The sequence below is a fragment of the Narcine bancroftii genome, chromosome 4 (assembly GCF_036971445.1).
Source record: "Narcine bancroftii isolate sNarBan1 chromosome 4, sNarBan1.hap1, whole genome shotgun sequence".
Taxonomy (NCBI): domain Eukaryota; kingdom Metazoa; phylum Chordata; class Chondrichthyes; order Torpediniformes; family Narcinidae; genus Narcine; species Narcine bancroftii.
Window position 1 is genome coordinate 56,800,880 of NC_091472.1, and position 28,000 is coordinate 56,828,879.

Sequence of the window (28,000 nt, forward strand, 5' to 3'; positions counted from 1 at the left end):
AAGCAGACAGGTAAGTGGAGCTGAGTCCACAGCCATATCAGCCATGATCTGACTGAATAGTGGAGCAGGCTTGACAGACTGGACGGATAGCCTCCTCCTATTTCTTGTGTTTATATGAATAACAAAAATTTACACAAAGTCTTTATATCTGTTTGTGGTATCATTCTTAATTGTGATTGTAATATCATATCATGTAAGACATTATATTTTTATTGATGTTTGAAGCAAGCATTTTCCTAACTTGGTTAAATCAAAATGTATATTATTAAATATGTCAACACTGATATTGTTGGTCATGTTATCCTCAAACAAAATCAAAGTTTTAAAGAAAGTCAAGTGAATTCTCTTTAGGAATGTTCATTGTTTTTTTTACTAATGAAAATGTATGATTTTGAAGCAGGCAGCAATTGAATGGGCACCATTCGATTTGTTTTCCCCCAAATCTCCTTCACAGCCGAAGATAATATGAGAGCATGACATGCTTGACAACTGAGTAACAATTTTTTTTAAAATCTCTAAGCTAATGATTTGCCAATAACAAAAAAAAGATAATGGTTGTTATTGTTTCACTTTGTAGATTTTTTGGCATTGGAACAAAATGCAGTTTTTGCTTTGGAATCCCTCCTTGTTCTTTGTAGTCAGGAAAGCAATGCAAGAGCACAGAATGCTTTAAAGGTAAGAAATAGGATTTGCTTGTGGGTGGATTGATGGCTGTTATGGCAATAGTTTTGTTGAAAATGGTTTAATTTTGTACAGTTTGAAATGAAAAAGAGAGTTTTGCTGTCCGTTTCAGTTTCACGAGATGTACAGAACTACAGAATGGCTACATCATGGAGGCCATTTTGTCCTATTGAGATCACTAACCCCCCTCATACCACCTAACGCCCTCATCCTGCATATTATTTCCTTCTGAAATGTACTCATCTTTGGATCTGAATGCTTCAATTGAATGTCTCCATTGTTTCTCCTGATGATAAATTTCAGACTTTTAACAGTTGTAGTTTAATAACTTTTTTTCTCGTGTCACTTTTCATTCTTTTGTCAATCATTCTGTCCCTGCAATTTCTTTCTGTCTACTGTTTTTAGCCTTTGTGATTTTTAAATTCTCTTGATCTCTTCATGACCTCATATGTTCCAAAGATTCAAAAATTCAGCTTCAGTTTCTCCATGTAGTCTCCAATCTATTTTTTTTCAGGTGCAAGTGTTTTACCTGTTATGAGCCCAGAGGACCCCAAAACCCAGCAGTAATAGATATTCATCAAGACAAATGGTTACTTAAACAAGTTGATTTTAATTATCTTTAAACATGAAAACAGAATCACATTTTAATTTCTCACTATTGACTTAACTAACCTAACTTAACCCCCTTCTAATTCTAAGTGCACGTGTATATAATGTGTGTGTAAGTTCAGAAAAGTTCTTTGGTTCACAGTCCAATCTCACTTCTCATTCTTCCATGTTCACTTGTTGCAGGCAATTCTTACACTGTGCACAGAATTTAACATTTATAAAGTTCACCAGGCTTTGGTGCTTGAAAGTTAAATGGTTACCACTCAGGAAGGTTCTTGTTGGTTTTCAGAGAGAGATTTGTTGTACGATGGACACCCAGCCACGTCAGTGTCTTGCTGACGAAACTTGCTCTCTCAGGGTTCTCCAGATGATAACCTCTTTCTTTCAGGTCACCACAGAGTTCCTTTTTGTTTCCATTTGTTTCCAAGTGAAACATTAAACAGCCAGTCCTCTCCTCTTGCATGAACCACAAGGGCTTTGACCAGGCTGAACTAAGAACTCACAACCCGTCTTCCAAATGGGGTTTTTCACAAGCTTGCCAGCTTGTCCTGTTCTAGTTCCAGCTGCTGTTGCTGACTGTAACACTGTACAACTTCTCTTTCTCTCTCTCTCTCTCTCTCTCTCTCTCTCTCTCTCTCTCTCTCTCTCACAACACACACACAGAAAAAAGCCTGATCGATCCTCTCTGCTTGCAAAACCACATGACCCTCTTAGATCAGCAAGTTCCCCTCCAGACTGTCTGTGGCTCTGATAAGCTCTTTCATCTGTTGCCTTTTTAGTGAAATCTCTTGGACACTCTCCAAAGCTTTTGCAAAGGCTCTGATGCCCCAACATGTCTAACATTAGCAGAGCTCCAGTATTTTAAATAAGATCTGTTTTAGTGTTTGTATGTGACCTACACTAAAATCTGCCTGAATTTATCTCCCAAAAACATATCTATATTCTGTCACACACCTTAACAGCACTTTTCACATTTCTTTGCCTGATCCAAGGATGTGAAAATGCTGATAACAAGGAGATTATTAATATTATTTGTCCCTACCAAACAAAAGGGCAGCATGTCTTCAGCTAAGTTAATTAAATTGAAATTTCAATAAAATAATTAGAGTATAAGGTTAATTGCTTCTTGTAAGTCAGCATTCAAGATTAATAATATTATTAGCCTTGATCACTGCTTGGATCACTGCATATATATGGATAGGAAAGTAATCTGGGGGCTACGTGAGAAGGATCTTAAAAAATTGGGAATCCTTTTCCTGGCAAGTGAATTGGAATAGAGGTTGCAGATATTAAATAATTGCTGGCGTGTGAGACCAAGTTTTACATCTTTTAGAAATGAAGAGTTCCAGGTGCAAGGTAAGGCCATCTGCTGTGCTCCAATTCAATGAAAAACTGTCGGAGAGAGAAAAATACACAATATGGAATGAAAGGAAACTGAATGTGTGGAAAAAATTGGAAGTATGAATAAATATTATTTTAACAAAGTTGAATCGCTGAATAGTGGTCCATAAGCAGCCCCAATATTATCAAACTGAAAATTTAAATCTTGGGTTTTCTTTCATTCCTCTACTGATGAAAACACAAAACTCTTGTGATTTTTGCTATCAGCCACCACAAATTGTAGCTGAATGAGTTGCTAATTTATTCTCAGCATTAATCGTTATACTGTAAATTGGCCAACAGAGGGCACAAACAATCCTGGGAAGACACTCCATCTGTTCATTTTGCTCTGCATCTGGTTTCACTTGCCATTTATAAAGGAACTTGAAATTGAGAAAGGAATATTGTAATGAATCACTGAACAGCATTTAAAAAGATCTCCTGTTTAAAATGTGCAAATTACTGCAGTGCTGGCCAATCTCCTCTGAATTTGTTTCTTGACAACAGAATAAAAGAAAATGTAAAGATAGGCCGAGCTTAAACGTTCATAATGCAGACATTTTGAATTGTTCTTAACTTGTGTAAATCTGTTCTTTTAGATGCAGACCCAATTTAGAAAATCAAATACATCACACTTGTTAAAATTTCACACTGTAACCATTTGGTTAATATAGGTCACAGATGGAATAAAAATTCTCAGTGTAATTGACATCATCTCCATTTGTTTCCTACTTTAATTCTTTTTGATTTTTTTGTTTTCATTTTTTGGTTCCTTTCATTTGTTTATCTTGTAGCGGCAGCAACACCTGCTCCTGAAAGAACACACACAACCAGACGGGTTGAGCTCAGTGAGCAGACTAGTTTATTGCAGGCTGCTGGGCTGCACTTGTACTCCCAGCCCGGACCTGGCTGAGAACTGCGCTGGAGGGCGCTGACGTCACCTGGACGTCATGTGGTCCCCCAGTGTGGGCTTCTGAGCCCCGTGCTGGGAGGAAGCGAAACCCTCCCCCCCCGACAGTACCATTTTGGCCGCCTGCCCCGCTGCGTAGCTTACAAGCTTATCATTCTTTCCCCTTTCTGCTTCACCATCACTACCCCCCTGTCCTATTGATTTAGTAATCTCTAGTCAAAGAGATTGGATTTCTCTGCCTCACTCTCAGGGAGTGAAGAATTAGTTGTATTCAAGAGGCACAGTCTGTAAGGATTTTATATACTCTTCCTGTGACCAAATGGTCTTCATCCCACTATCCAAAAATGTACGTGGTTTGCAGGATAATTGGTGTGTTTCTGCAGCATGAGATGTTACTCTGTTGTATCTCTGATTAAAATTGATGGGGATGCAGGTGAAATGGGGGAGAAAAATGGAATTGGGAGGTTAAAACAGCAATGCAAGTGAATAAAGTGAGCTCAAATACCTCCTCAGCCCCTCCTCAAGTGAGGAATGAACAGACTAAGATAAGTAGGTGGCAGCAAGAAAATGTGACTTTTATGACTGGGAGAAAGGAACAGAAATGCTCTGGCTAGGAATGCACAAATGCTGATGCCATAAATCTGCTTTGAGCTGGGAAGATGAGAAGGAGCCAGTGGAGAGAGTTGCAAAATACATTTCTTCTTTAGTTTTTATTCTGAATTACCTCTTTTAAAGTTCGTATTACTACCTCAAAAAGTGCAAAACTATTTTTGAATTGTTTCTTCTGCATTTTGTGTTGGATTCTTATTGTGTTGACATTTAGAACATGGATGTCTCATTCTGGGCCTCCAGCTCCCTGCACTGCCCCTTTGACCAAAAGTGAACAAACTCTGTCTGCAAGCAGTGGTGGCAAACCCAAAGCTTGAAAGTCTGTGGCTTGTGCTAGGCAGAGGGCAGTCTGCTGGTTAGGAATGGCAGTCCAATTTGAAGTATAATGAATTCTGGTGAGCATAGTGATGAATGAAGTCGTATGAAAAAATGATTAAGTGATGGAAGAAATTTAGTGTAAAAGTTGATGTGATTTTTAAAAAAATCTGCTGGATGAACTCAGCAGGTTGAGCACCATTGATTAAATGGTTCCCAGTGCAAAGAAAACAGATGATGAGGATGGCTGGAAAAGTTGTTAATATTCTCTTGACGAATTGTTGGTTGTGTTCAAAATAAGTTTTGGATACAATAGAGGGAGTTTTTTTCTCATTGATAAATAGGTTGAGAGCTATTTTGAAGCAAAAATGTCTTTTGAGGAGAATTTTTTTAAAACATAGCTCATAAATTGCACCAAGAATGGGCATTGCTTGATATGGAATGGAAATTAATTTATTTATTCCTTTCAAAGTAAATTGATTCAGTACACAAAAAAGAAAATGCTAAGCTACATAACAAACAATGGGGAACGTGGGACCGGCTGCATTTTGGTTTTTTTTTTAGAGAGAGCTGGTGGGATTTGAAGCTGAATGGAACAGCCACTTGATATCCTCTCCAGGCTTGGAGATCTCAGGAGGGTTTTAGTGAAAACATGGGATATCGATTGGGGGAAGTGGGATTTTAGCCTTGCAAACTGGTTCTGCAGGGCAGGTGGGGGAGAAAGAAGACATTTGGGTGTGGAAGGATGGGACAATCTGAAAACTTCTATGATGGGCTGCAGGATGATGGGTAGGAAGGAAGAACATTCCACCTCTTGGCACACAATTGCTCAGAAGCCAGTCCCATCTGCTTTCCTTTCATCGAAGGGTGTACAACACAGCCCTTCTGAATATTTTTGGTACATTTATGGCTTTGCAATTGTTCACATGTTTGGCTTTTTCACTCCTATACAGACTGCATTTACCTGCATGGTGAAGCTGATGGGTAGTCATCCTCAATTGAGTCAACCAGTAGTCGAATCCCTGTTGACCCAACTACATTGTGCTCAGGACATCGCTCGGATTCCAATGTGCCACTGCCTTGCTGCTATAGCAGTACAGTTGCCTGTCCTGGGAGAAGGAATGCTGGGAGAACTCATGGAACTGTACAAGATGATTGGATCATCATCTACAGACAAACAGCAAGAGCTTATGGTAAAAATCATTTATTTACTGGAGCATTTGTAAAGGACAGGTACTTTAGAATTTGGCATTTTTTAGAAGGAAAAATGTATCCGTTTTGAAAGTGATGTCAAGTAGAATCACAAGAATCATAATCTTGCAGCAAAAAAAGTGACTAAATGCAGGTCAGTCAGCCTCTAAAAGAGCTCCAAATGGCACCTGGCCAAATAGGTAATAAATATCAACAGAGAATATCAGCGTGTCATCTTATAACATTTTATCCAAATGTTTCATTCTGTTCTTAAATTGCTTTTTATAAATTCATCCTAATGTAATGTTAGTAATCAAACTTTCCAAGCAAGTGTATCATGATGTGTTGATCTTCAGAATCCATTCATTATTGAGTCATTTGACATTAACAGAATTATTATTTGGTGAATGAAACTATTTTATTCAAAAAAAGTTGAATTGTTTCAATATTTCAAATCAATGTCTTATAAGATTTTTAATAGAGAGCCAACCTTTTAAAAAGAGTGAATCTTTGGCTTTGCTTCGCGGACGAAGATTTATGGAGGGGGTAAATGTCCACGTCAGCTGCAGGCTCGTTTGTGGCTGACAAGTCCGATGTGGGATAGGCAGACACGGTTGCAGCGGTTGCAGGGGAAAATTGGTTGGTTGCGGTTGGGTGTTGGGTTTTTCCTCCTTTGTCTTTTGTCTGTCAGGTGAACCAGCAAAGGTACAACTCTGATGAGACAAATAAATACAACTTCATTATCAAAAAATACTCGTGTTTTCCCTTCCAGGATTTTTTACACTTCAAATATTGTTTTATCCAAAAATAATGGCCATGATTTGTTTATGCCTTCAAGCTGTTAGTCAGAAATATCATTGTAAAGTTGGACCCAGACTAATTTTACCTGTTTACAGATGACATATGAATTCAGCTTTTAGTTATCTAGTGTCATTAATCTTTAATGGTTTGTATCAAGTTCTGCCAAATATGCCCTGGGATGTTTTATTTTAAAAGGCATTGCATAAATGTAAATTGGTTCCATTGACTTGCATTTTTAAAAATGTTATTTCTATATTGTTAACAGACAATTTTTTTTCCTTTGCCTATCAGGTAGCATTGGCTACAGTCATTTTTGTGGCCAATCAAAAAACTATGTCTACTGATGTTAAAAGTGTGATAAAACAGCAATTGGAAAATGGAGCCAATGGCTGGACTGTTTACAAGATTGCCCGTCAAGCATCCCGGATGGTGAGTGTCTTTAAAATAACATAACACTTCTACAGACTCTTCCCCCTTTATGTCCATTTCACCATTTGTCCTGTTACATTGTACATTGTCTCCTTTTATTCAACCCAATTATAACTTTCAAGTCACTGAAATGGTGCCACCGCTCAGGCTGTTTTATTTTCTGTTAATCTATTTGACTAAAAAAAAAGCACATTGGACTATTCTCAATTGCAAAGGTTAATGGTGTTGTGCTGCATTTCTAGACTTAATGGATCTTTCTATCCTTTGCACATAATTACAGGTAATCCCCAAGGGTTCTCTTCTTGAAAACTGTTTGTAAGTTGATTTCACTGCAAGTCAGAAACGTACATTTTGTAGTAATCCATATTTTCAGTATATAATTTCATATCACTCGATATACAGATGCTCCTCTACTTTCGATGGTTTGACTTGCCATTTTTTTGAAGTTACAGTAGTACAATACCATGACTCATTATTGCACTTTCACGTAATACGTTAAAGTATTCGCAAGCATCATTGATTTTTCCAGTAAACGTTGAAAATTCCTCTTAAGGTGAATTCTTTGTAGCCTCCTTGGTCAATCACTTCTTTTAGTTCAGTTGGAAAGCTTTCAGGGAAGTCCCCAGCGTTGTTGAGAGAGAGAGAGGGGCAGTGGGATCAGTATTGGCAATGATAAACGGCTGTGGGAAGAAAGCAGGACAGTGGGATCAGTTTGGGGACTGATACCGCACTGCCAATGTTATACAAGGTATACCTGTATTCAGAATCAGAATTTATTGTCACGAAATTTGGTGTTTTATGGCAGCATCATAGAACAAACATTCATATTATAACCATCTTACAACAATACAATATGTATAAATAAAAAGTGCATGAAAAGTAAGGCAGTGTCTTTGGTTCATTGATCATTCAGGAATCTGATGGTAGCAGGGAAGAAGCTGTCCTTGTGCCATTGAGTCCTCATCTTTAAGCTCCTGTACCTTTTTCCCCAATGGTAGCAGAGAGAAGGTGTGGTCTGGATGATGGGGGTCTTTGAGGATAGAAGCTGCTTTTTTTAAAGACATTGGCTCATTAGATGTCCTCAATGGAATGAAGTCTGGTATCTGTTTTGTCACAGGCTGAGTTATAACCCTCTGGAGATAATTGTCCTGAGAGTTGGTGCCTCCACACCAGACAGTGATGCAACCAGCCAGAATGGCATAGGTAAAACCAGGAAAGAGGTTCTGCTGAGTGAATTTGAGGAGCTTGGGACTAAATTAAAGAGTAGAACCAACAAGATGGAAATCTCTGGATTAACACCAAACTACATGCAAATTGGCACAGGGTTTAGAAGATTAGAGAATTAAATGCATGGCTCAGGAATTTGGTGTGGGAGAAGTGGGTTCCAATTTGTGGGAAATTGGCACCAGTATTGGGGAAGATAGGAACTGTGCAAACGGGACAGGGTCCATCTGAACCATGATGAGACCTAGATCCTGGCGAATCGCATAAACAGGACTGTGGATAGGGCTTTAAACTAAATAGTATGGGGGTGGGGGGGGGGGGGGAATGGTTCAACAGATCAGAGAAGGATGAATAAAATGAAAGAATGTGGATAAAGTAAAAGCAAAAGTTAAAAAAGAGAAAAGTAAGAGGAGAGTGCCTTAAAGTCAAGTGCAAAAGAGGCAAAAATTACCCAATTTTAAAAGTACAATGAGTATAAGGCACTTTATCTGAATGCCCATTGTATTCAAAACAAGGTTAGTGAAATTGTGGCACAAATCAGTACAAAGCGGTATGATTTAGTGGCCATTAAAAAAATATGGTGGCAGGGTGGAGAGGATTCAGATTAAATATCCAAGGGTATCAGGTAATATAGAAGGATAGGCAGGAAGGTAAAGGAAGTGGGATAGCACTCTTAGTTAAATGATGAGATCAGGGCAATAATAGGAGATGATGCAAGATCTAAGGAGCAAAATATTGAATCCAATGGGTAGAGATTAGGAATAGCAAAGGGAAAAAAGTCACTGGTGGGGAATTGTCTATAGGATACCCAATAATAACATTACAGTGGTACTGCCAATAAACCAAGAAATCTCTGAGATATGCAAGGATGGAACAGCAGTTATTGTGGGGGACTTTAGCATGCACACAGATGGTTGAATCAGGTTGGTTGAGGAAACCTTGAGGAGGACTTCATAGAATGCATCCATGATAGCTTTCTTGAAAAGGGAACATGCTATCTTGAATCTGGTCCTGTGCAATGAGACAGGTAAAATTAGCGATCTTGTAGTTAGGGACCGCTTGCAAAGAGTGATCAAAGAGATTTTTCATGGTGCTCGACAAAAGTATATTCCAGTTAAAAACAAAGATAGTAAGGGAGGGGCAAGCCTTGGATAATGAAGGAAATAAAGGAAGGCATCAAACTAAAAACTTGTGCATACAAAGTTGCCAAGAGTAGTAGGAAATTAGAAGGTTGGGAAAACTTTAAAAAGCAACAAATAACCACAGAGCAAGTAATAAGGAAAGGATCTCATAGAGACGTATAAAATTCTGGCAGGACTGGACAGAATGGATGCAGATGGGATGTTTCCAATGATGGGAAAATCCAGAACCCGGGGCCATGGTTTGAGGACCGAGATGAGGAGGAATTTCTTTACCCAGAGGGTGGTGAATCTGTGGAATTCATTGCCACAGAGGGCAGTAGAGGCAGGTTCATTAAATCTATTTAAGAGGGAATTAGATATATTTCTTCAGTATAAGGGTATTAAAGGTTACGGAGAGAAGGCGGGGATGGGGTACTGAACTTTAAGATCAGCCATGATCTCGTTGAATGGCGGAGCAGGCTCGAAGGGTCGAATGACCTACTCCTGCTCCTATCTTCTATGTTTCTATGGAAGGTAGATAATGAAAAAAAGATTAACACAAAATACAAAAACAGACCATAAAAGTTTTTATGTATATAAAGTGGAAAAGGGTGGCTAAAGTGAAGGTTAGAGGATGAGAAGGGGGGATTAATATTGGGTATTGAGGAAGTAGCTGAGGCTTTGAATGACTACTTTGTGTCAGTCTTCATGGTGAAGAACATGTCTAACATGCCAAAGACAGATTTTATGGATTTGATGAGGGTGAGGACCTGGATGCAATAGCAATGTCATACCACTATTTGAAGAAGGATGTAAGGAAAAGGTAGGGAACTGTAGCCCAGTTAGTTTAACATCTGTAGTTGGGAAAATGTTTGAAACTATCATTAAGGTAGAAATAGCAAGGCATCTGGAGCAAAATGGATCCATTGGGCAGATGCAGCAAAGGCAGGTCCTATTTGAAAAACTTACTGGAATTCTTTCAGGAGAATAGTGAGCATGGTAGATGGAAGGGAACAGATGGACTGTTTACTTGCGTTTCCAGAAGGTGTTCAATAAGATGCTGTATAAAAGACGTACATAAGATAGGGATGCATAAAGTTGGGGTGATGGCATGGATAAACAATTGATTAACCAATAGAAAGCAGAGAGTTGGATAGAGAGGTGTTTTTCTTGTGGCAGTCAGTGGTGAGAATGGTACCGCAGGAGTCGGTGTTGGGCCCACAACTGTTCACGATATACATTAAAGATCTGGAAGAGAGGAAAGAGTGTAGAGTATCTAAGTTTGCTGATGTCATTAAATTAAAGTAAATTGTGCAAAGGATACAGAGTCTGCAGAGAGATATACTGTAGATAGGTTAAGTGAGTGGGCAAGGGTCTGGCAGATGGAGTACAATATTGGTAAATGTGAAGTTATCCACTTTGGAAGGAAAAAGGGAAGATCAGATTTTTATTTAAATGGCAAGCAATTGTAGCATGCTGAATGCAAAAGGACTTGGGAATGCTTATGCATGAATTGTAAAAAAAATAGTTTGCAAGTGCAGCAGGCTATCAAGAAGGCAAGTGGAATATTGGCCTTCATTGCTGGAGGGATTGAATTTCAGAGCAGCAAGGTATACTGAAACTGTACATGGTACTGGTGAGATGGCATCTGGAATATTGCGTGCAGTTCTGGTCTCTTTACTTTCTTAAACTCCTGTAAAATTGAGGATTATGATTTGTATTGGCAATAAACTAGCAAAGTCAGGGTTATTCACATCATCATGTTTTACCCATAAAAGACCGATGGGATGATGCACTTGTTGATGAATTTACCATGCTGCTTTGATGTAGTGTTGTTGTTGTCTTTTAATGGATTCATAAATAATTGTTTCATCCAGGAAAAGCAAAGGAATTTGTGTCTATTAGGTCTTGCCACAAAACAAATATTTTGCTTTTTTGCAGAACAGATCAACTCCACATCTGCTACAGGGAATTTTTTTTAATGTATGTAAAGTGGCCATCAACTGATTGTCATAAAAACACATCGACAAAGACTATGTTTATCATTTGTTAAATCATGTTTAAATTGATTCTAATCATACTATTTATACATTGTTGAGATCTGGGGCAAAGAAAGCACATTCCATCATCCCTAATGCCTGCTGTAAAGGCCTTCTATTAGTTATTAAAGATGTAGCTTCTGACTTGTTATTGTACAAAATCAATGTAGTGGATGCTAGTTCCGATGTGTGACCCTGCTGTTCCAGGCCTGGAAGCTATAAAGATTTGAGTGAAATTAGTTTGTCACTGTTCAATTTTGGTCATAATTGTTTATTACAGTTTCAGTGCAGCCTCTAGTGGTGGATATCAGCTAATGCAGTAATGTTGCAATTTTATCATGTAGATCCGAGCTCCCGGCACCCAGGCTGCCCACAGCCGGGAGCTCGGATGTGTGGGCGGACTGGGAGATGACCTGTGGTCAGGAGCTTGGATGCACAGGCGTCTGGGCGTTGGGAACTCAGATGCACAGGTGGCTGGGGAGAGGACCCACGGTCAGGAGCTCAGATACATGGGTGGTCGGGGAGAGGACACTGAAAACCGTTATTCAAAACAGCATATGCTTCTACACTTGCATCAAGATTGGGTCTTTTTATGTTGCTCTTGTTATTTCCACTGTTTATTTTCTTTTGCCTAGTGAATATTAACTTTGTTTTCAGTGATTTTTTTTTAATTTTGTGTGGCTTATTCCAGGAATGTATGGTAAGACTGTCAAGGTATATTTATTTTTGATTTGTACAGATAGACTCCGACTTAAGTCCTGGAACCGAACCCCATTGTAAGTCGGTGTCTATCTGTACTTGGTTTTTTTTTTAATTTATTGCTTGAATCTTTCAGTTTACTTTTGATTCAATTCACAGTTTATAGGTTTTTGTTGTCATCACATACATAAAAACAAAGTCTTTGGACCATCACAAACTTGCTAAGTACCGTTTAATTGTATTTTCATATACGTGGTCTCTATAGCCTTTTGTGCCTTGTTAATTCAAGTGCTGCTCCAGATAATCGTTCAGTCATAGATGCGGGTGAGATATTAATATTTTTTATTTTTCACACTATAAACCATATTGACCAAACTACATACAGACATTTTTTCTCTTGAATATATACAGTGTCATTTTCTTCCCCTTTTTCCCCCTCCCTCCCTCACCCCCTTTCCCATTTATTTGAAGTTCAATCTATAAGATACATTTAACCCGTTAAACAATGTTGTCACTTAATAAAAATAAACAAGAAATTTTACTGAGTCAGTTCTTTTCGTTGTCTTCTCCTGTCATTTTAGGTGGTGGAAGTTCATGGTAGGATTTCTCTATTGTATTTCATGTATGGCTCCCATATTTGTTCAAATATTGTGATGTTATTTCTTAAATTATATGTTATCTTTTCTAATGGAATACATTTATTCATTTCTATGTACCATTGTTGTATTTTCAAGTTGTCTTCTAATTTCCAGGTTGACATAATACATTTTTTTGCGACAGCTAGGGCTATCATAACAAATCTTTTTTGTGCTCCATCCAAATCGAGTCCAAATTCTTTATTTCTTATATTACTTAGGAGGAAGATCTCTGGGTTCTTTGGTATGATGCTTTTTGTGATTTTATTTAATATCTGGTTTAGATCTTCCCAAAATTTTTCCACTTTCTCACATGTCCAAATTGCATGAATTGTTGTTCCTGTTTCCTTTTTACATCGAAAACATCTGTCAGATACTGTTGGGTCCCATTTATTTAACTTTTGAGGTGTGATGTATAGCCTGTGTATCCAGTTATATTGTATCATGCGTAACCTCATGTTTATTGTAGTTCTCATAGTTCCGGAGCATAGCTTTTCCCATGTTTCATTCTTTATCTTTATGTTTAGATCTTGTTCCCATTTTTGTTTAGGTTTACCGTTTGTTTCCTCGTTCTCCTTTTCTTGCAGTTTGATGTACGTGTTTGTTATAAATTTTTTAATTATCATTGTCTGTAATCACATATTCAAAATTGCTTCTTTCTGGTAACCTCAGACTTTTTCCCAATTTGTCCTTCAAGTAGGTTTTCAGTTGGTGGTATGCAAACATTGTATCATGAGTTATATTATATTTATCCTTCATTTGTTCAAAGGATAATAATTTGTTTCCTGAAAAACACTTTTCTATTCTTTTGATCCCTTTTCTCTCCCATTCTCTGAAGGAAAGGCTATCTATTGTGGAAGGGATTAGTTGATTTTGCGTCAATATTAGTTTTGGTAGTTGGTAATTTGTTTTATTCCTTTCTACGTGAATCTTCTTCCAAATGTTGAGCAGATGATGCAATACTGGTGAATTCCTACGTTGCATCAATTTTTCATCCCATTTATATTGTATATGTTCAGGTATCTTCTCCCCTATTTTATCTAGTTCTAATCTGGTCCAATCTGGTTTTTCCCTTGTTTGATAAAAATCTGATAGGTATCTTAATTGTGTGGCTCTATAATAATTCTTAAAGTTTGGTAGTTGTAAGCCTCCTTGTTAGTACCATTCTGTTAATTTATCTAGTGCTATCCTCGGTTTTCCCCCCCTTTCCATAAGAATTTCCTTATTATTTTCTTTAGCTCCTTGAAGAATTTCTCAGTTAGGTGAATTGGGAGATATTAATATTTAAGGAAAAGTTGGATAGGTATATGGATGAGAGAGGTGCGGAGGGTTATGGGCTGGGTGTGGGTCAGTGGGACTAGTGGGAGAAGGTGTTCGGCATAGACTAGAAGGGTCGAACTGGTCTGTTTCTGTACTGTAATTGTTATATGGTTTCAAGTTCCAACTATCCTTTGGGGGAAAATGTGAACAGCAACCTTTATTTACTTTATATTATTGGAGGATTGATTATGTAAGAATTATGCAGGAACAATTGTTTGCAAAACCACTTAAGTCACCAATAACTGTCCACACAGGTAAGAACTATGGCCTTTTATTGGCAGATGACATATTTAAGCCTCTAGCCCATCACATCCCATGATTCCCAATTTAATTATTGCATTTTATTTTTCATGGCAAAGCAATTATTTTTTAAGTCATCACATTCAAGCTCTGAAGTTAAGGGCAACATTGTAAAGGATCAAAGAAAATTTGGATGCAAATCCTCTTTCAGTTTGCAGATATGGGTATTGACTCATTTCTCTGTTCTGGCATTTTCAGGGAAACCACGAAATGGCTGGAGAGCTTTATCATGGGTTATTAACTCAAGTGGCCTCTGAACATTTTTACTTCTGGTTAAATAGCTTGAAGGAATTCTCAAAAGCTGAGCAATGTCTGGCAGGCCTACAAGATAATAAATCTAGGATTGCACTGGCTTCTATTGCTGAAGCTTTGAAATTCTATCAAAGGGGCATAGCTTCTTTAACGGTAAGTAAATGCTTTTTCTCAGTCCTCATTAATTTAGATTTATAGTCACAGAATTGATGGTTCCCAATTGTTTCATAAATGGTGGGAACAATTTTCAACTGATCCACATTGGTCCCTGCATATTGTCAGCATATTGAAGTGAAGCTACTTTAGAAATGTAATTCACAACTTAAAAAAGAGAAAATGTTTCTACAGATCTTAAAGTCATAAACATTCTGAATGATACACTATTGGTAGCTTGGAAAACAGATTGGAATGTAATTATCAGTTTTCTTTTTGAGATGAGTTCTTTACGACTTTAACAAGTTTGATAGTAGTTGTTTAAAAAGTCAAAGTATCTTGGTGCTGAGGAAAATCTGAGGGGAAAATTACTAAATAATTATTAAAGCTCATGTAATAACCTAAAGACTTAAGCTCATTGATCAAATTTGTTTTTGGTCAGCATTGTCTTGGAATCAATAAGTTTGTCACATTATACTTGGTACAGTGAGAAGGGTACTTTAGTGACAAGTCTCGCAAGAAAGCTGTAATATACATCTAGCCCTGTAAAGCAGAGGGCCAAGAGTACAATGGAAGAAAATCAATTGTTACAAGCACATTTGGGGTTCATTCATTCAGCTGCAGGGTAGAAACTAAGCTTGTTGGAGTGCCGTTTCATACTATTGAACCTTCACCACACAAGGATAAGAGTATATGTCTCGGGTGGGATGGCTCCTTCAGTACGTTGGCTGCTTTAAGCAGCAACTGATGTGGAAGGAGTCTCGAGGGGAGAGAGGTTTGAATGATCTTGAACATCAAGCCCTCATTCTACATTGTTATGCATTCCTCCAACATGATGGACTTGTAGACATTAAGCAACGTGACATTTCTAACTTCATTATCTCAGAAAGGTGTGCTTCCTTGACCTTTGTGTTAATATGATTAGGTCAGGTCATGAGAAATGTTTATCCCAGCTATCAGTCTCCACTTTGGGACTATTAATGTGAAAAATGGGTGTGGCCTCTACCTCAGCTTCAGAAATCCATATTACTTTTGCATCAGATTTCAGATTTATTGTCAGAATACATGCATGACATCATGTACACTCTGAGATTCTTTTTCCTGCGGGCCAGGCAGAATTACCAGTTATTGGTAATGCAAAAAAAGAACTACACAGCATATACACCTAAACAAAAAAAGAACTGTAAACAGGTAACAAAGGTAAACAAACAGTGCATTATGGAGAGAATTTTTAAAAAAATCAATGAAGTGCACAAGTAAGAATCCTTAAATGAATCCCTGATCGAGGAGTTGAGGAGTCTGATGGTAGAGAGGTAGCAGCTCTTCCTGAACCTGGTGGTTCAAGTCTTGCGACACCTATACCTCTTTCTTAATGACAGCAGCAAGTACAGAGCGTGTGCTGGGTGATGTGGATCCTTGTTGATTGCTGCTTCTCTCTGACGTCAGCATTCCCTGTAGATGTTCTGGATAGTAGAGAAGTTTTTGCCTGTGATTCCTGGGCTGTGTCCACTACCTTTTGGAGGGCTTTATGCTCAAGTGTATGGATGCTGCCAGTCAAGCACACTTTCCACCACACATCTGTAGAAATTTGCAGGGTTTCTGTTGAAAAATGGGGATTGTGATAGGCAACTTAAAACTGCATAGAAAGATAATATTAGATTTGCTGTATCACATAGGAAATTGGAGCAATGTTAAATTAACTTTGAATGAATTTAGCATGTTTAATCGCATAATAATGCTAACACATAGCGTTAGTTCAACTGACCTGAATGTTTTGCTGGTGATTTTCATTTGTACTTAGTATGTGATGCTGCTCATGTCAGTGTCCAACAATAGTCGGCCACCATTGATGGATTCCATTTGCCTTGATGCTGCTTTTCCATGATCTTTGTATTGGCCACCGAGACAGAGGTGCACCAAAGAAGAGGTACAAGGACTGTTTAAAGAAATCTCTTGGTGCCTGCCACATTGACCACCACCAGTGGGCTGATATCGCCTCCAACTGTGCATCTTGGCGCCTCACAGATCGGCAGGCAGCAACCTCCTTTGAAGAAGACCGCAGAACCCACCTCACTGACAAAAGACAAAGGAGGAAAAACCCAACCCCAACCCACCAATTTTCCTTTGCAACCGCTGCAACCGTGCCTGCCTGTCTCGCATCGGACTAGTCAGTCACCAACGAGCCTGCAGCAGACGTGGACATACCCCTCCATAAATCTTCGTCCGCGAAGCCAAGCCAAAGAAAGAAAGAATGTCTTGGTGAAACATTTCACCACGTTCATCACGTTCTGCACCAATATCCACAGGGAAGAAGTCCAAGTGCAAATGCAGAAAATGAATTTTCAATGACATGATGTACTTCGTGGTTTTGTATGCTTGAAGTAGATTTAAAATATGACAGGAAATCACAAAAATTGGTTATACAGTATCTAAAGAGCAGTACATGATTAGAAAATGTTAGGATGTTTTTCATGATCAGCAGCCCAAAATCAATAAAATACAGCCAAAAGTGTTCAAGAAGCAAAATCTTCATTGACCTGTGTTATAATTTGATATTTTACCCATGGTATCAGTGAATTTTAAGAAGGAATTTGAACAGTATATGTGTGTGCAGCCATGAGTAAAGAGGGAGTAGAGCTGAGTACATAGCGTTGTGGAGCACCAGCATGTAGTGTGATTGTGGAGGACATGTTACTGCCCATTTTCATTGTCGTCTGTTGGATAGGAAGTTAAAAATCTAATAGTAAAGGGTATGCTGAGGCCAAGATTCCAAAGTTCAGGGATGATTTTTTTGTGGGGGGATCATGGTATTGAAGTTGGAGCTCTAGTCAATAAATGGTAGTGTGGCATGGCAGTCCTTTGTGTCCTAGGACCAAATGGAAGGTCAGGAAGATGGAGCCTGGGGACATGGCATAATGGCATAGGTAGTAGACGTGTAATTCCACCTCCATATATAACCATATAACCACTTACAGCACAGAACAGGCCAGTTCGGCCCTACTAGACCATGCCGTAGCAAATCCCCACCCTCCTAGTCCCACTGACCAGCACCCGGTCCATACCCCTCTAGTCCCCTCCTATCCATGTAACGATCCAGTCTTTCCTTAAATGTAACCAATGATCCCGCCTTGACCACATCTGCCGGAAGCTCATTCCACATCCCCACCACCCTCTGCATAAAGAAATTTCCCTTCATGTTCCCCTTATAATTTTCCCCCTTCAATCTTAAACCATGTCCTCTAGTTTGAATCTCCCCCTTTCTTAATTGAAAAAGCTCTTTCCAGTTGAACTAATTAATGCCTGAATTAAAAAATTTGGAAAGTTTTAAAAAGACTTTTTAAAGGTGTTTGAAGATTGAAGGAAGAAAATGCCTACTAATGTGAAGAAACCAAAAGCTCAATTACAAATGAAACTACCTTACAAGAAGAATTGAGGCCTACTCACCAAGATGAAAGCACGGAGTTAACAGATCTAGCTCCCAAGGCACAACAAACTCCTGGCCAAATAAGTATGACACCGGCAGCCGACTCTGATACGCACGCCCATGATGCCAGGCACGCAGGTGAGATGTCTGAGTGGCATCTTCCAACAACACCGCACAACCCCGCAATTGTGCCCGGCAGCCCTGAGGCGCGCGGAGGCCCGTCTGAAGATGCGCCTGCGTGGTCGGTGGCGCTGCTGGGCATGCGCGGTGCGTCATGAGTTCGCGACTCATTGGTCAGGGTCTGGGCTTGGGGGGACCCCACTGACAATGGGCTGAGGAACTCGACCAAGCATCGGTGGGGGTCCAGACCTGCAGTTGAGCGACCCGACCGGCGATGAGCGCAGGTGAAGAGGAGGGAAGTCCTGCCTTGTCAGAATGGAGACAGGAAGAACTTGTTTCAGACATTGCAGTTAAAGGAGGTAGGCCTCAAGGAGGAATGGGGGAACCTGGTTTTGAAGCAGTTTTTACAATTTTGGAAGGGATTGCTCATCAAATGGACAATATGTCATCACGGATGTATTTACAGATGGATCAAGGATTTATGGATATGAAAGCTAAATGAACAGTATTTGTGAAGAAGTGTCATCTGTAAAGAAAGATATGATTGTTGCTAAAGCTGATGTTAACAGATGTCTGAAAGTGGTGGATACAGTACAAGATAATTTTAAAAAGGAAAATGGTGCCTGTCATGGATCCTTTAGGACTGTAGACAAATGGAAGTGGTTTAGGATAGCTGCAAGGTAAGAGTTGATGTGATCCAAGACCAGCCTCTCAAAGCACTTAATGCTGGATACCAGGGACACTGTTTGCTAGTCATTTAGGCCTGTTGTGTTTTTCTTTGGTTATATGGTAACTTTTAAGTCATCAAGTTTATTGTCATCTGACTGTACAAGTACAACCCAACAAAGCAACGTTCTCCCATCCTTGGTGCAAAAACATGTAGCCACACAACCAGACATAACACACATACAAATAATACATATGCAGGACAAGTATTATATCTATTCAGCATTCTTACTGCTCATGGGATGAAGCTGTTCCTCATTCTAGTGATGCTGGCTCTGATCTCTTCACTGATGAGAGCAGGTGAAAAATGCTATGTGCAGGGTGGAAGGGGTCCTCCAGTGATCCTCTCTGCAACTTGTGGTCCAGTGGATTGACGTCCGATCCATTTCTCTGCAGCAACCGTTTGTATTGTGATACAGACAGCCAGGATGGTCTCAATACCTCTCCTACAGAAGGCTGACATAATGGTGGCCAGTAGTTTTGCCTGCTTCATCTTTTCAGGAAATGCAGTCACTGTTGCGCCTTCCTGACAAGTGAGGAGATGTTGAGTGTCCACAATAGATCACTAGTTAAGTGAAAACCAAGGAACTTGGTGCTCTCCACTTTCCACTACTAGAGTTGTTGATTTGTAATGGAGGGTGGTCATTCCTGGTCTTCTGAATTCCATGTTCATTTCCTTCGTCTTGTTCCATTGAAACTCGGATTGTTAACTCTCACATCATTTCATGAGATTTTTCACCTTTTCTCCATGGTGCGACTCATCGTTGTTGCTGATGAGGCCAACTACTGTTTTGTCATCTGCAAACTGGATGACACTGTTGGAACTGGACCTGGCAATGCAGTCGTGGGTCAGTAGTGGTCTAAGCATACAGCCTTGAAGTCTGCCACTTTAGTAAAGGGTGTGCTGAGGCCAAGATCCCAAAGTTCTGAAACAGGTGGGAATTATAATCTTTTGCAGGGAAAGATTAAAGTCCTCTGTGAAGAGGTCCACTGCTTGATTTGTGCAGGCTCTTGGAACAATGCCAGGAATTTTGTTGGGTCATTCTGACTTCAGTAGCAGTGACCATGGGCACACATGAGGTTTAGGTGGATGTAAACAAGACATTGCAGATGCTGGGGTCCAGTGTAGAGCACAAGCATTGGAAAAACTCGGAAGGTCACACAGCATCCATAGAAAGCACACAGGAGTATGTCATGGGCCTGATCCCTTGTCTAGGAGTTCTGAAAATCAGGCAGACACCTGAATGGAAAGGTGGGGGGTGGTGGGAAGGGGAAGGTGCCGGATCACAGGCTAACAGGTAATGGGTGAATCCAGGTGAGAGAGGCAAGGAGATAGAAGCTGAATTCTATCAGGGGGAGGGGGCAGAGTGCTAAGAAAGATGTTTGCTTCATAACACCTTTTCTCTGTCCACTGCATCAGTAAGGACTTTCTTATGGTCAACCAATTCAATTTCACACCCCATTGCCACACTAACATATCTGTCCAGTGGCTTGTATACTGCCAAGTTGGTACAGTTTACAGTAATTAGAAATTCTGCCTGGTCTGCAGGGTGGTATGTGAAGTCATGTACATAATTTGACAATAAATTTAATTTGATGCACATCACCTTCTAGAATTGACTGATGGTCAAAAGAGGCATCAACAAAGACCCGACTCTTGACTATGCAATGATCTATGATAGAACCTCTGGATCCGTCTGCTGACTCCATGGCTTGCCCAGAGGCATCCAAACTGGACTGCAGGTGAGAATGAAAAGGAAATGCTTCAAGGCCTCACTCACCAGCATTTCTTGGCAGAATAAGTTGAATGAATTTAAAGCAAGATTTTCTATTTTAAAGGGCATTGACAGAATACTATGCTTCAGAGATGTGGCTTACACCATCCACTCCTGACTGCACCGTATAACTGGAGGGCTTCTCGGTCCATCAGATGGACCACACAGTGTCTTCAGGAAAATCAAGAGGGGATGGAGTCTGCAAGTTAACTTCTGTTAACCCCTCTTCCTCAATTTCTCTCAACTCTCCACCTCCCTTCATTCAACTCCCCACCCCACACCTTTATCCCTCTGCCCCTTCCCCTTCACTTCTCAGTTTCTTTCTGTTCTTCCCTCTCACCTGTATCCAATTATTTCCTGCAAGCCTGTTTCCTTCCCCATCCCCCTTTTTTCTGAGGAAGGACTCAGACCCAAATATTGACTGCCTTGTCCTTTCTATGAATGCTGAGTTTCTGCATCACTTTTGTGTACTGCAGGTTGAGGTGATGTTGCTGCCTTCCTACTCAAAGCAAGCTTAGAGTGCATTTAGCTCACTGGGGAGTGTTCTGCTGGCCAGCTTTGCTTTGAATTTCACAATAGCATGCATAATCTGCCATAATCTCCAGGTGTCTATGATGGAACTTTAGCCTGGTGTGGTCCTGCTTCTTGTTTTCCTTGATGGCCTTGCATGGATCATACTTGGATTTTTTTTCTGAAAAGCTGGGTCTCCTAACTTGAATGCCTCTAACCAGTTCTTCAGTAGTATGTCATCTTCACCATTCATCCATATATTCCAGTGGAATACCTAATTGCCTTCTTGATCATACCATCTTCCACCCATTTGCTGAAGAGGTCCGAAAGGGCAGGGATATAGTCAGAGGTTGTTCACTGAATCCTCATCTGCAGACCCGTTTGACTAAGCAATCATACAGAATGTTGACTGCGTCCTTAAACCTCATTGAATGACTTCCACTACTGGGCTCTCCCTCCTCAGTCTCTGCTTGTATGTGGGGAAGAGCAAAGCACATGTAGGTGTGAGATAGAATAGTAGACATTCTTTATAGTGGTGTAGCAGTGGTTAAGTGTGTCAGAGCCTCAAGTGGGACAGGAGACTTACTGATGGAATTTAGGTAGGAAGCTCTTGAAGTTGACATGATTGAAGTCCCCAGCTATTATGAATATGGCCTCTGTTATTGTTGGAGGTGAATAGTTTGTCTAGTGCTAAATTGTGTTCACCTGGAGTGGGTCATAGAATTCAGTCAGTATATGAGATGTGAACTCTCTCATCAGGTAGTACTTCAGGGAGGTATTCTAGACCCAGGTGTAGGAGTTCACCAGGGCTGCTATGTTAGAGCCCCATGTGATGTTGATAAGAAAGCAGACTCCATCCCCTCTTGATTTTCCTGAAGACACTGTGTGGTCCATCTGATGGACCGAAAAGCCCTCCAGTTATACGGTGCAGTCAGGAGTGGATGGTGTCTCTGAAGCATAGAATTCTGTCAATGCCCTTTAATATGGAAAATATTGCTTTAAATTCATTCAACTTATTCTGCCAAGAAATGCTGGTGAGTGAGGCTTTGAAGCATTTCCTTTTCATTTTCACCTGCAGTCCAGTTTGGATGCCTCTGGGCAAGCCATGGAGTCAGCAGACGGATCCAGTGGTTGTATCATAGCTCATTGCATAGTCAAGAGTCGGTTCTTTGTTGATGCCTCTTTTGACCATCAGTCAATTCTAGAAGGTGATGTGCATCAAATCAAATTTATTGTCAGATTGTATACATGACTTCATATACCACCCTGCTGGCCAGGCAGAATTTCTAATTACCGGAAACTGTAAACTCTACTCAGGAAAAAATAAATATATACAAAAGAAAGAAATGTAAACAAACTGTGCAAATAAAGAAAATAAATCAGAATCAGGATTTATTGTCATGAACAAGTCATGAAATTCATTGTTTTGCAGCAGCGTCAAAATGGCAACATTCGTATTATAACCATCTTACAACATTATATATTTAAAAAATAGTGCACGAAGGTAAGGAAGTGTCTTTGGTTCATTGACTATTCATGAATCCGATGGCAGTGGGGAAGAAGCTGTGCTGCTGAGTGCTCGTCTTTAGGTTCATGTACCTTTTACTTGACGGTAGCAGAGTGAAGAGGGCATGATGTGGGTGTTGGGAGTCTTTGAGGATAGAGGGTACCTTTTTTAGGTGAGAAAACGTGGGCAAAAGAAGTCTAGATGAGAAGCTCTGTGAGCCAAGAGATGAGAAGCTTATCCAAAATTCATAAATTAAACTGTCTTGGTTTCTGCCTGGTCCTGCCCTGCCAAATTAATTGTTTCCCCCTCATTCAGTCTGTTCCTACCTATATCCAGTACACCACTCATACTCTCCACCTCTGAAGAATTCCAATTCGTCAGCCGCCACTGCTTCATCTTCACCATGGATGTGCAATCCCATTGCATTCCATTGCCCTTCAGGAAGGCCTCAGTGCCCACATTTCCATCAACTATCAGTTGATGGAAGGAGAAGGAAAGAAAAGAATGGACTCAGTAGAATTTCTGGTGTATTTTTGTTGAATGACAACATTGTCTGACTGGTTTAATGCAACCTAGATTGTATACCTAAAATGGATGAGAGGGGGGGGTGGGGGGGTGGCTTGGGAGGAGGGAGGGGGGGGGGAGAAAAAGTCACTGTATATGTGTGAAAAAGAAAAAGTGTATATCATGGCTAATGTGATTTATGGTGTGAAAAGTAAAAAATTAAAAAAAAAACAAAAAAAAAAACAAAAAAAAAAACTCAGTGTCCTCTACCCGGTTAATCTTGTAATCACAGATCCAGAGTGTAGCAATTGTCCAAGCCTGGACTTCAGCTATGGAGTCTTGCAAGACTCCTTAGTTTGCTGTTTCCTCTCCACTCACCTTCCCCCTTTGTCACTTCCTGCTGTGATCGCAGAAAATGTAAAACTTCTCCCTAAATACATTGTATTTAAAAAGTTAATGAGAATAATTGAGGACATGAAAGCAGGCAACCTAAAGTAAATTAAGGAATTGGTTCATTGAGATGCAGTGGCAAACATTCAATGAGATATTTTAGAATGGAGGCATTAGTTCCAAAATACATAGGGATCTAGGTATTGTCTATGATTTGCAAGAGGTTAATATGCCGGCATGTCAAATAATTAGAAAGCTATCAGTATTGCTTATTGCTAGTAATTTAAGTCTACAGCACAGGAACAGGCCCTTCTGTTCTAAAACCCAGTGGCTCCCATTTATACCCATGTGATCAATTAACCTTGCATCTTTGGAACATGGACACGGTGAGAATGTACAAACTCCTTACAGTGGTGGATTCGAACTGCAATAGTACTGCACGAACCGCAACGCTACCGTGCCACTCTAAAAGTGGTCTTGTCATAGAATGCAAAACTGCTATACAGCACATTGAATTCAGATCTGTAATATTGTGCACAGTATATTGGTCTCTTTATTTAAGGAAGTAAATGTTTTGAAAGTTGTTCAGAGGAGGTTTGCTACACTACTACCTGAAATGCACAGGTTGCCTTGAGGGAATGTTGGACAGGCTTGCCTTCTGCAAATTTGTAGATGGAATTATTGCTGTACCAAGTCATACAGTCGTAGGTGTTAAGTGAGTAGAGCAGGGGGCTAAGAACACAGCTCTATGGTGCAGAAGGCAATCAGTCAGCATACAGGAAGGAGATGGAAAACTTGGTCAAATAGTGCCCAACAACAACCTTGCATTCAATGTCACCAAAACCAAGGAACTGATTGTTGACTTCAGGAAGGGAAAACCAGAGGTACACAATCCAGTGATCATTCGGGGATCAGAAGTGGAGAGGGTCAGCAAATTTAAGTTCTTGGGAGTCACCATCTCAGAGGATCTTTCCAGGACCCAGTGCACTAATGGCATCGTGAAGAAAGCATGTCAGCACCTCTAATTCCTCAGGAGTTTGGAAAGGTTTGATATGACATCAGAAACACTGGTAAATTTCTACATATGTGTGGTGGAACATGTGCTGACCAGCTGCATCACGGTCTGGTATGGCAACACCAATACCCCTGAGCGTAAAGCCCTCCAAAAGTTAGTGGACTCCACTCAGGACATCACAGGCACACAGGCAAAATGCTCCCCACTATCAAGGACATCTACAGGGAATGTTGCCATCAGAGAGCAACAGCAATCATCAAAGATCCACACCAACCAGCACACTGTTCTCACTGCTACCATCAGGATGGAGGAATAGATACCATAAGACTTGTACCACCAGATTCAGGAACAACTGTTATCTCTCCATTACCAGACTCCTCAACAACAAAATCAATCAGGGACTCATTTAAGGACTTTTTTGCACTTTATTGATTTTTAAAGAATTCTTTCTGTATTGCAGTCAGTTTGTTTACATTTCTTTATTTGTTTACATGTGTATGCTGTGTATAATTTTTTTGCACTAACAATAAGTAATAATTCTGTCTCAGCTACAGGAAAAAAAATCTCAGGGTATGTGATGTCATGTGTGTACTCTGACAATAAATCTGAAACCCTTGCTGTTTGATTTTTGACAAATATTTTACATTGCTCAAAAAGATAGTTATTTGAAAGTTGAGATAGATTTTTGAATGTTTAAAAAAAATGTATTTAACTAGACAAATATTAACTTCAAGGTTTCTTTCAGGCTGCAAGCACGCCTACCAATCCCTTGACTTTTCAATGTGAATTTGTTAAATTACGGATTGACATGCTTCAGGCATTCTCCCAGCTGATATGTACCTGTAACAGCCTGAAGACCAGCCCTCCACCTGCTATTGCCACAGCAATTGCAATGGCATCAGGGAATGACTTGCAGAGATGTGGCCGTATTACTAACCAGGTATGTATAGGTTTAACATATGCTTTGGATCAGGACCATTTTGGGGAGGGTCTCCATGAATTATATGATTGAAATTGTATCCTATAATCTAAAACAGCAGTTCGAAATGATCGAATCACTTCTGAACCCCTTGCCAAAGAGTTAACTTCTGCTTGGTATCTATATACAGTAAAACCCCAGTATCTGTCACCAATGGGGATTGGTAGGTGCAGGATAAGTGAATTTGCCAGTTGCTTGTGATTGCATGTCGCATGATTGGCAAACTGACTGCTACGTTCACCAATAAGCCAATTTTGCGGGGTTTTTTTGAGCTTGAGGCTGCTGGCGCTCGAATTCCAGATAACGGGGATTTTACTAAATTAATCTTAATGATGTAAAAACTCAAACAATAATTGTTTGTCAGTGCAATTTGGCGTGATCTGATTGTATGAAATATACATTTCCTCTTTCCACATCTTGCTGGATAGTCTAAAACGCAATAGGGGAAAAAAAAATCAGGCAGTGCGGTTAAATATAGCGGTCTGAATAATGCTTTATCTGTGGCAGCAATTCGGGATCAAATCTGGTGCTGACTATAAGAAGTTTGTATGTTCTCCCTAAATCTGCGTGGGTTTCCTCCCACCATCCAAAAACATATGGGATATTTGGGCAGAGGGGGCTCATAGTCTAGAATGTTCTGCTACCATGCTGAATCTCTATGTTTTAATTAAAATCCTGGAAATACATGGGTCATTAGGCAGCATCTCAAGGAAGAGAAACAATTACTGATTCACTTTGGAAACAGTTGACCTGAAATATTGAGAGTTTCTCATGCCACAGACGAGGCCTAACCTGCTGCCCTTTTCTAGCATTTTTTATTTTAGATTTCCACCATCTGCAGCTTTTGATTTTTTTTCCTTCTGAGTGTCATCTATTGATAATAACATCCCTACAAGCAAAATATTTGTGCAAATGCATCTATTTAATGAATTTACTTGCTTTCAGTATGTTGAATGTGGCAGAGGGTTAAAGTTTGCATTGGATAAGAATCTTAAATTTCAGTTGATTACCAACTGTTTAACTTTTTCCAAAATTGCAGTTGATACTCCATTGCATTGTGTTTGTCCTTTAGGGTGTGTTCTCATGGATTTTAAAAATCTCATGGCACTTTTTAAAGAAATGTAAACAGATGTTCTTAATTGGCTACAATACAGTCTATAGTGTTCCATGTTGAAATGTAAATTGTATCCCATTCTACGCATCATTTAGATGAAGATATCAATGGAAGAGTTCAGAAGTCTAGCAACTCGCTACCATGATCTTTATCAATCCTCCTTCGATGCAGACTCTGCCACTTTGAGAAATGTTGAGCTGTATCCTTTTCTGATAAACACCATGTTTTGTGATTCATCTGAGGTAAAAGTGATCAATTTTTGTCTCTCATCAAAGTAGGTGTTATCTCTGTAGTATCATAGAAAGTATCATTTGGATTTCAAACAGTTCCATGTACAATATGTGCTGTCATATAGGATGACTGTATAGAACGACTCCAGAATTTCCACTTAAAATGGTGGTTTTGAGCAATACCTTTTGTATAAGACGACCACAAATCTAGCACTGCTGAATTACCCTGTAAAGGTTTTAATTTTATTTGCATATTTTAAAATAAATAACTGTTGGCTCCTGTAACAGGTTGTTTAAAGCCTGTACAGACCCTAAGGCTGTCGGACTGGGCAGATGGACTCTGAGACTTGGTGGGAAGATGGCAATGGTGTTGAGACTTTGCTGCCAAGGTTCAGATTTTATACCCTGCGTATAGGGCGACCCTGATTTTAAAGTGAAATTTTTACGTTTCGAGGATCATCCCATACAATGGCATATACAATAGTAAATTATGTTAGGATAAAAAAGTACTTCCTGAAAAGTTTTTATTCTGATCAAATGTTCTTGCTGCTCCTGGGGGTTATAAATTGCATTTTGCATTGGTGTGAATGGAGGTTGGATAAATTTAAACTTTAGGATTATAAATGATTGCCAGTTTATACACTCCTTGTCTGATTTTTCTCTCCCCCTCCCCATAAAAAAAATGAAGGGCTTGTCTGGATGGCACCTGTTAAACATCTTTTAAGATGATAAAGTAGAATATGTAGGTTTCAGTGGTATTGCAGACCAATTTTGGTTATTTGTAATGAACATGATTGTCTAGATTTTCCAGGGGACAGCAATTTGCCGACTTGCTGCTTCTTTAGGTCCATACATGGTTGGGAGCATGTCTTTCAGCCACAATTTCTTGATTAGAGAGGCCTGAGGAAGCATGGGATTTTTCCTATTAGTTTCTACACTTTCAAAGAAATGACTGAAACTGCCAGAACTTGTTTATCAGACATATTTTTCAGCTCTACTGGAACAAAACTGCTGAAGTTACACTATTGACTTCTGTAG

At 39.7% G+C, this 28,000-nt stretch overlaps 1 protein-coding gene across 1 annotated transcript in view; it reads left to right on the forward strand.

Annotated features, from left to right (window-relative positions):
• The window catches only part of ints7 (integrator complex subunit 7), an 82,445-nt gene that overhangs the window by 36,948 nt on the left and 17,497 nt on the right, over positions 1 to 28,000 (forward strand). The window contains exons 10-15 of the mRNA XM_069931347.1: positions 578 to 675; positions 5,458 to 5,697; positions 6,788 to 6,925; positions 14,462 to 14,668; positions 25,385 to 25,579; positions 26,828 to 26,931. Of these exons, the coding sequence (XP_069787448.1) occupies positions 578 to 675; positions 5,458 to 5,697; positions 6,788 to 6,925; positions 14,462 to 14,668; positions 25,385 to 25,579; positions 26,828 to 26,931 (982 nt within the window). The remainder of the gene's footprint in view (positions 1 to 577; positions 676 to 5,457; positions 5,698 to 6,787; positions 6,926 to 14,461; positions 14,669 to 25,384; positions 25,580 to 26,827; positions 26,932 to 28,000) is intronic.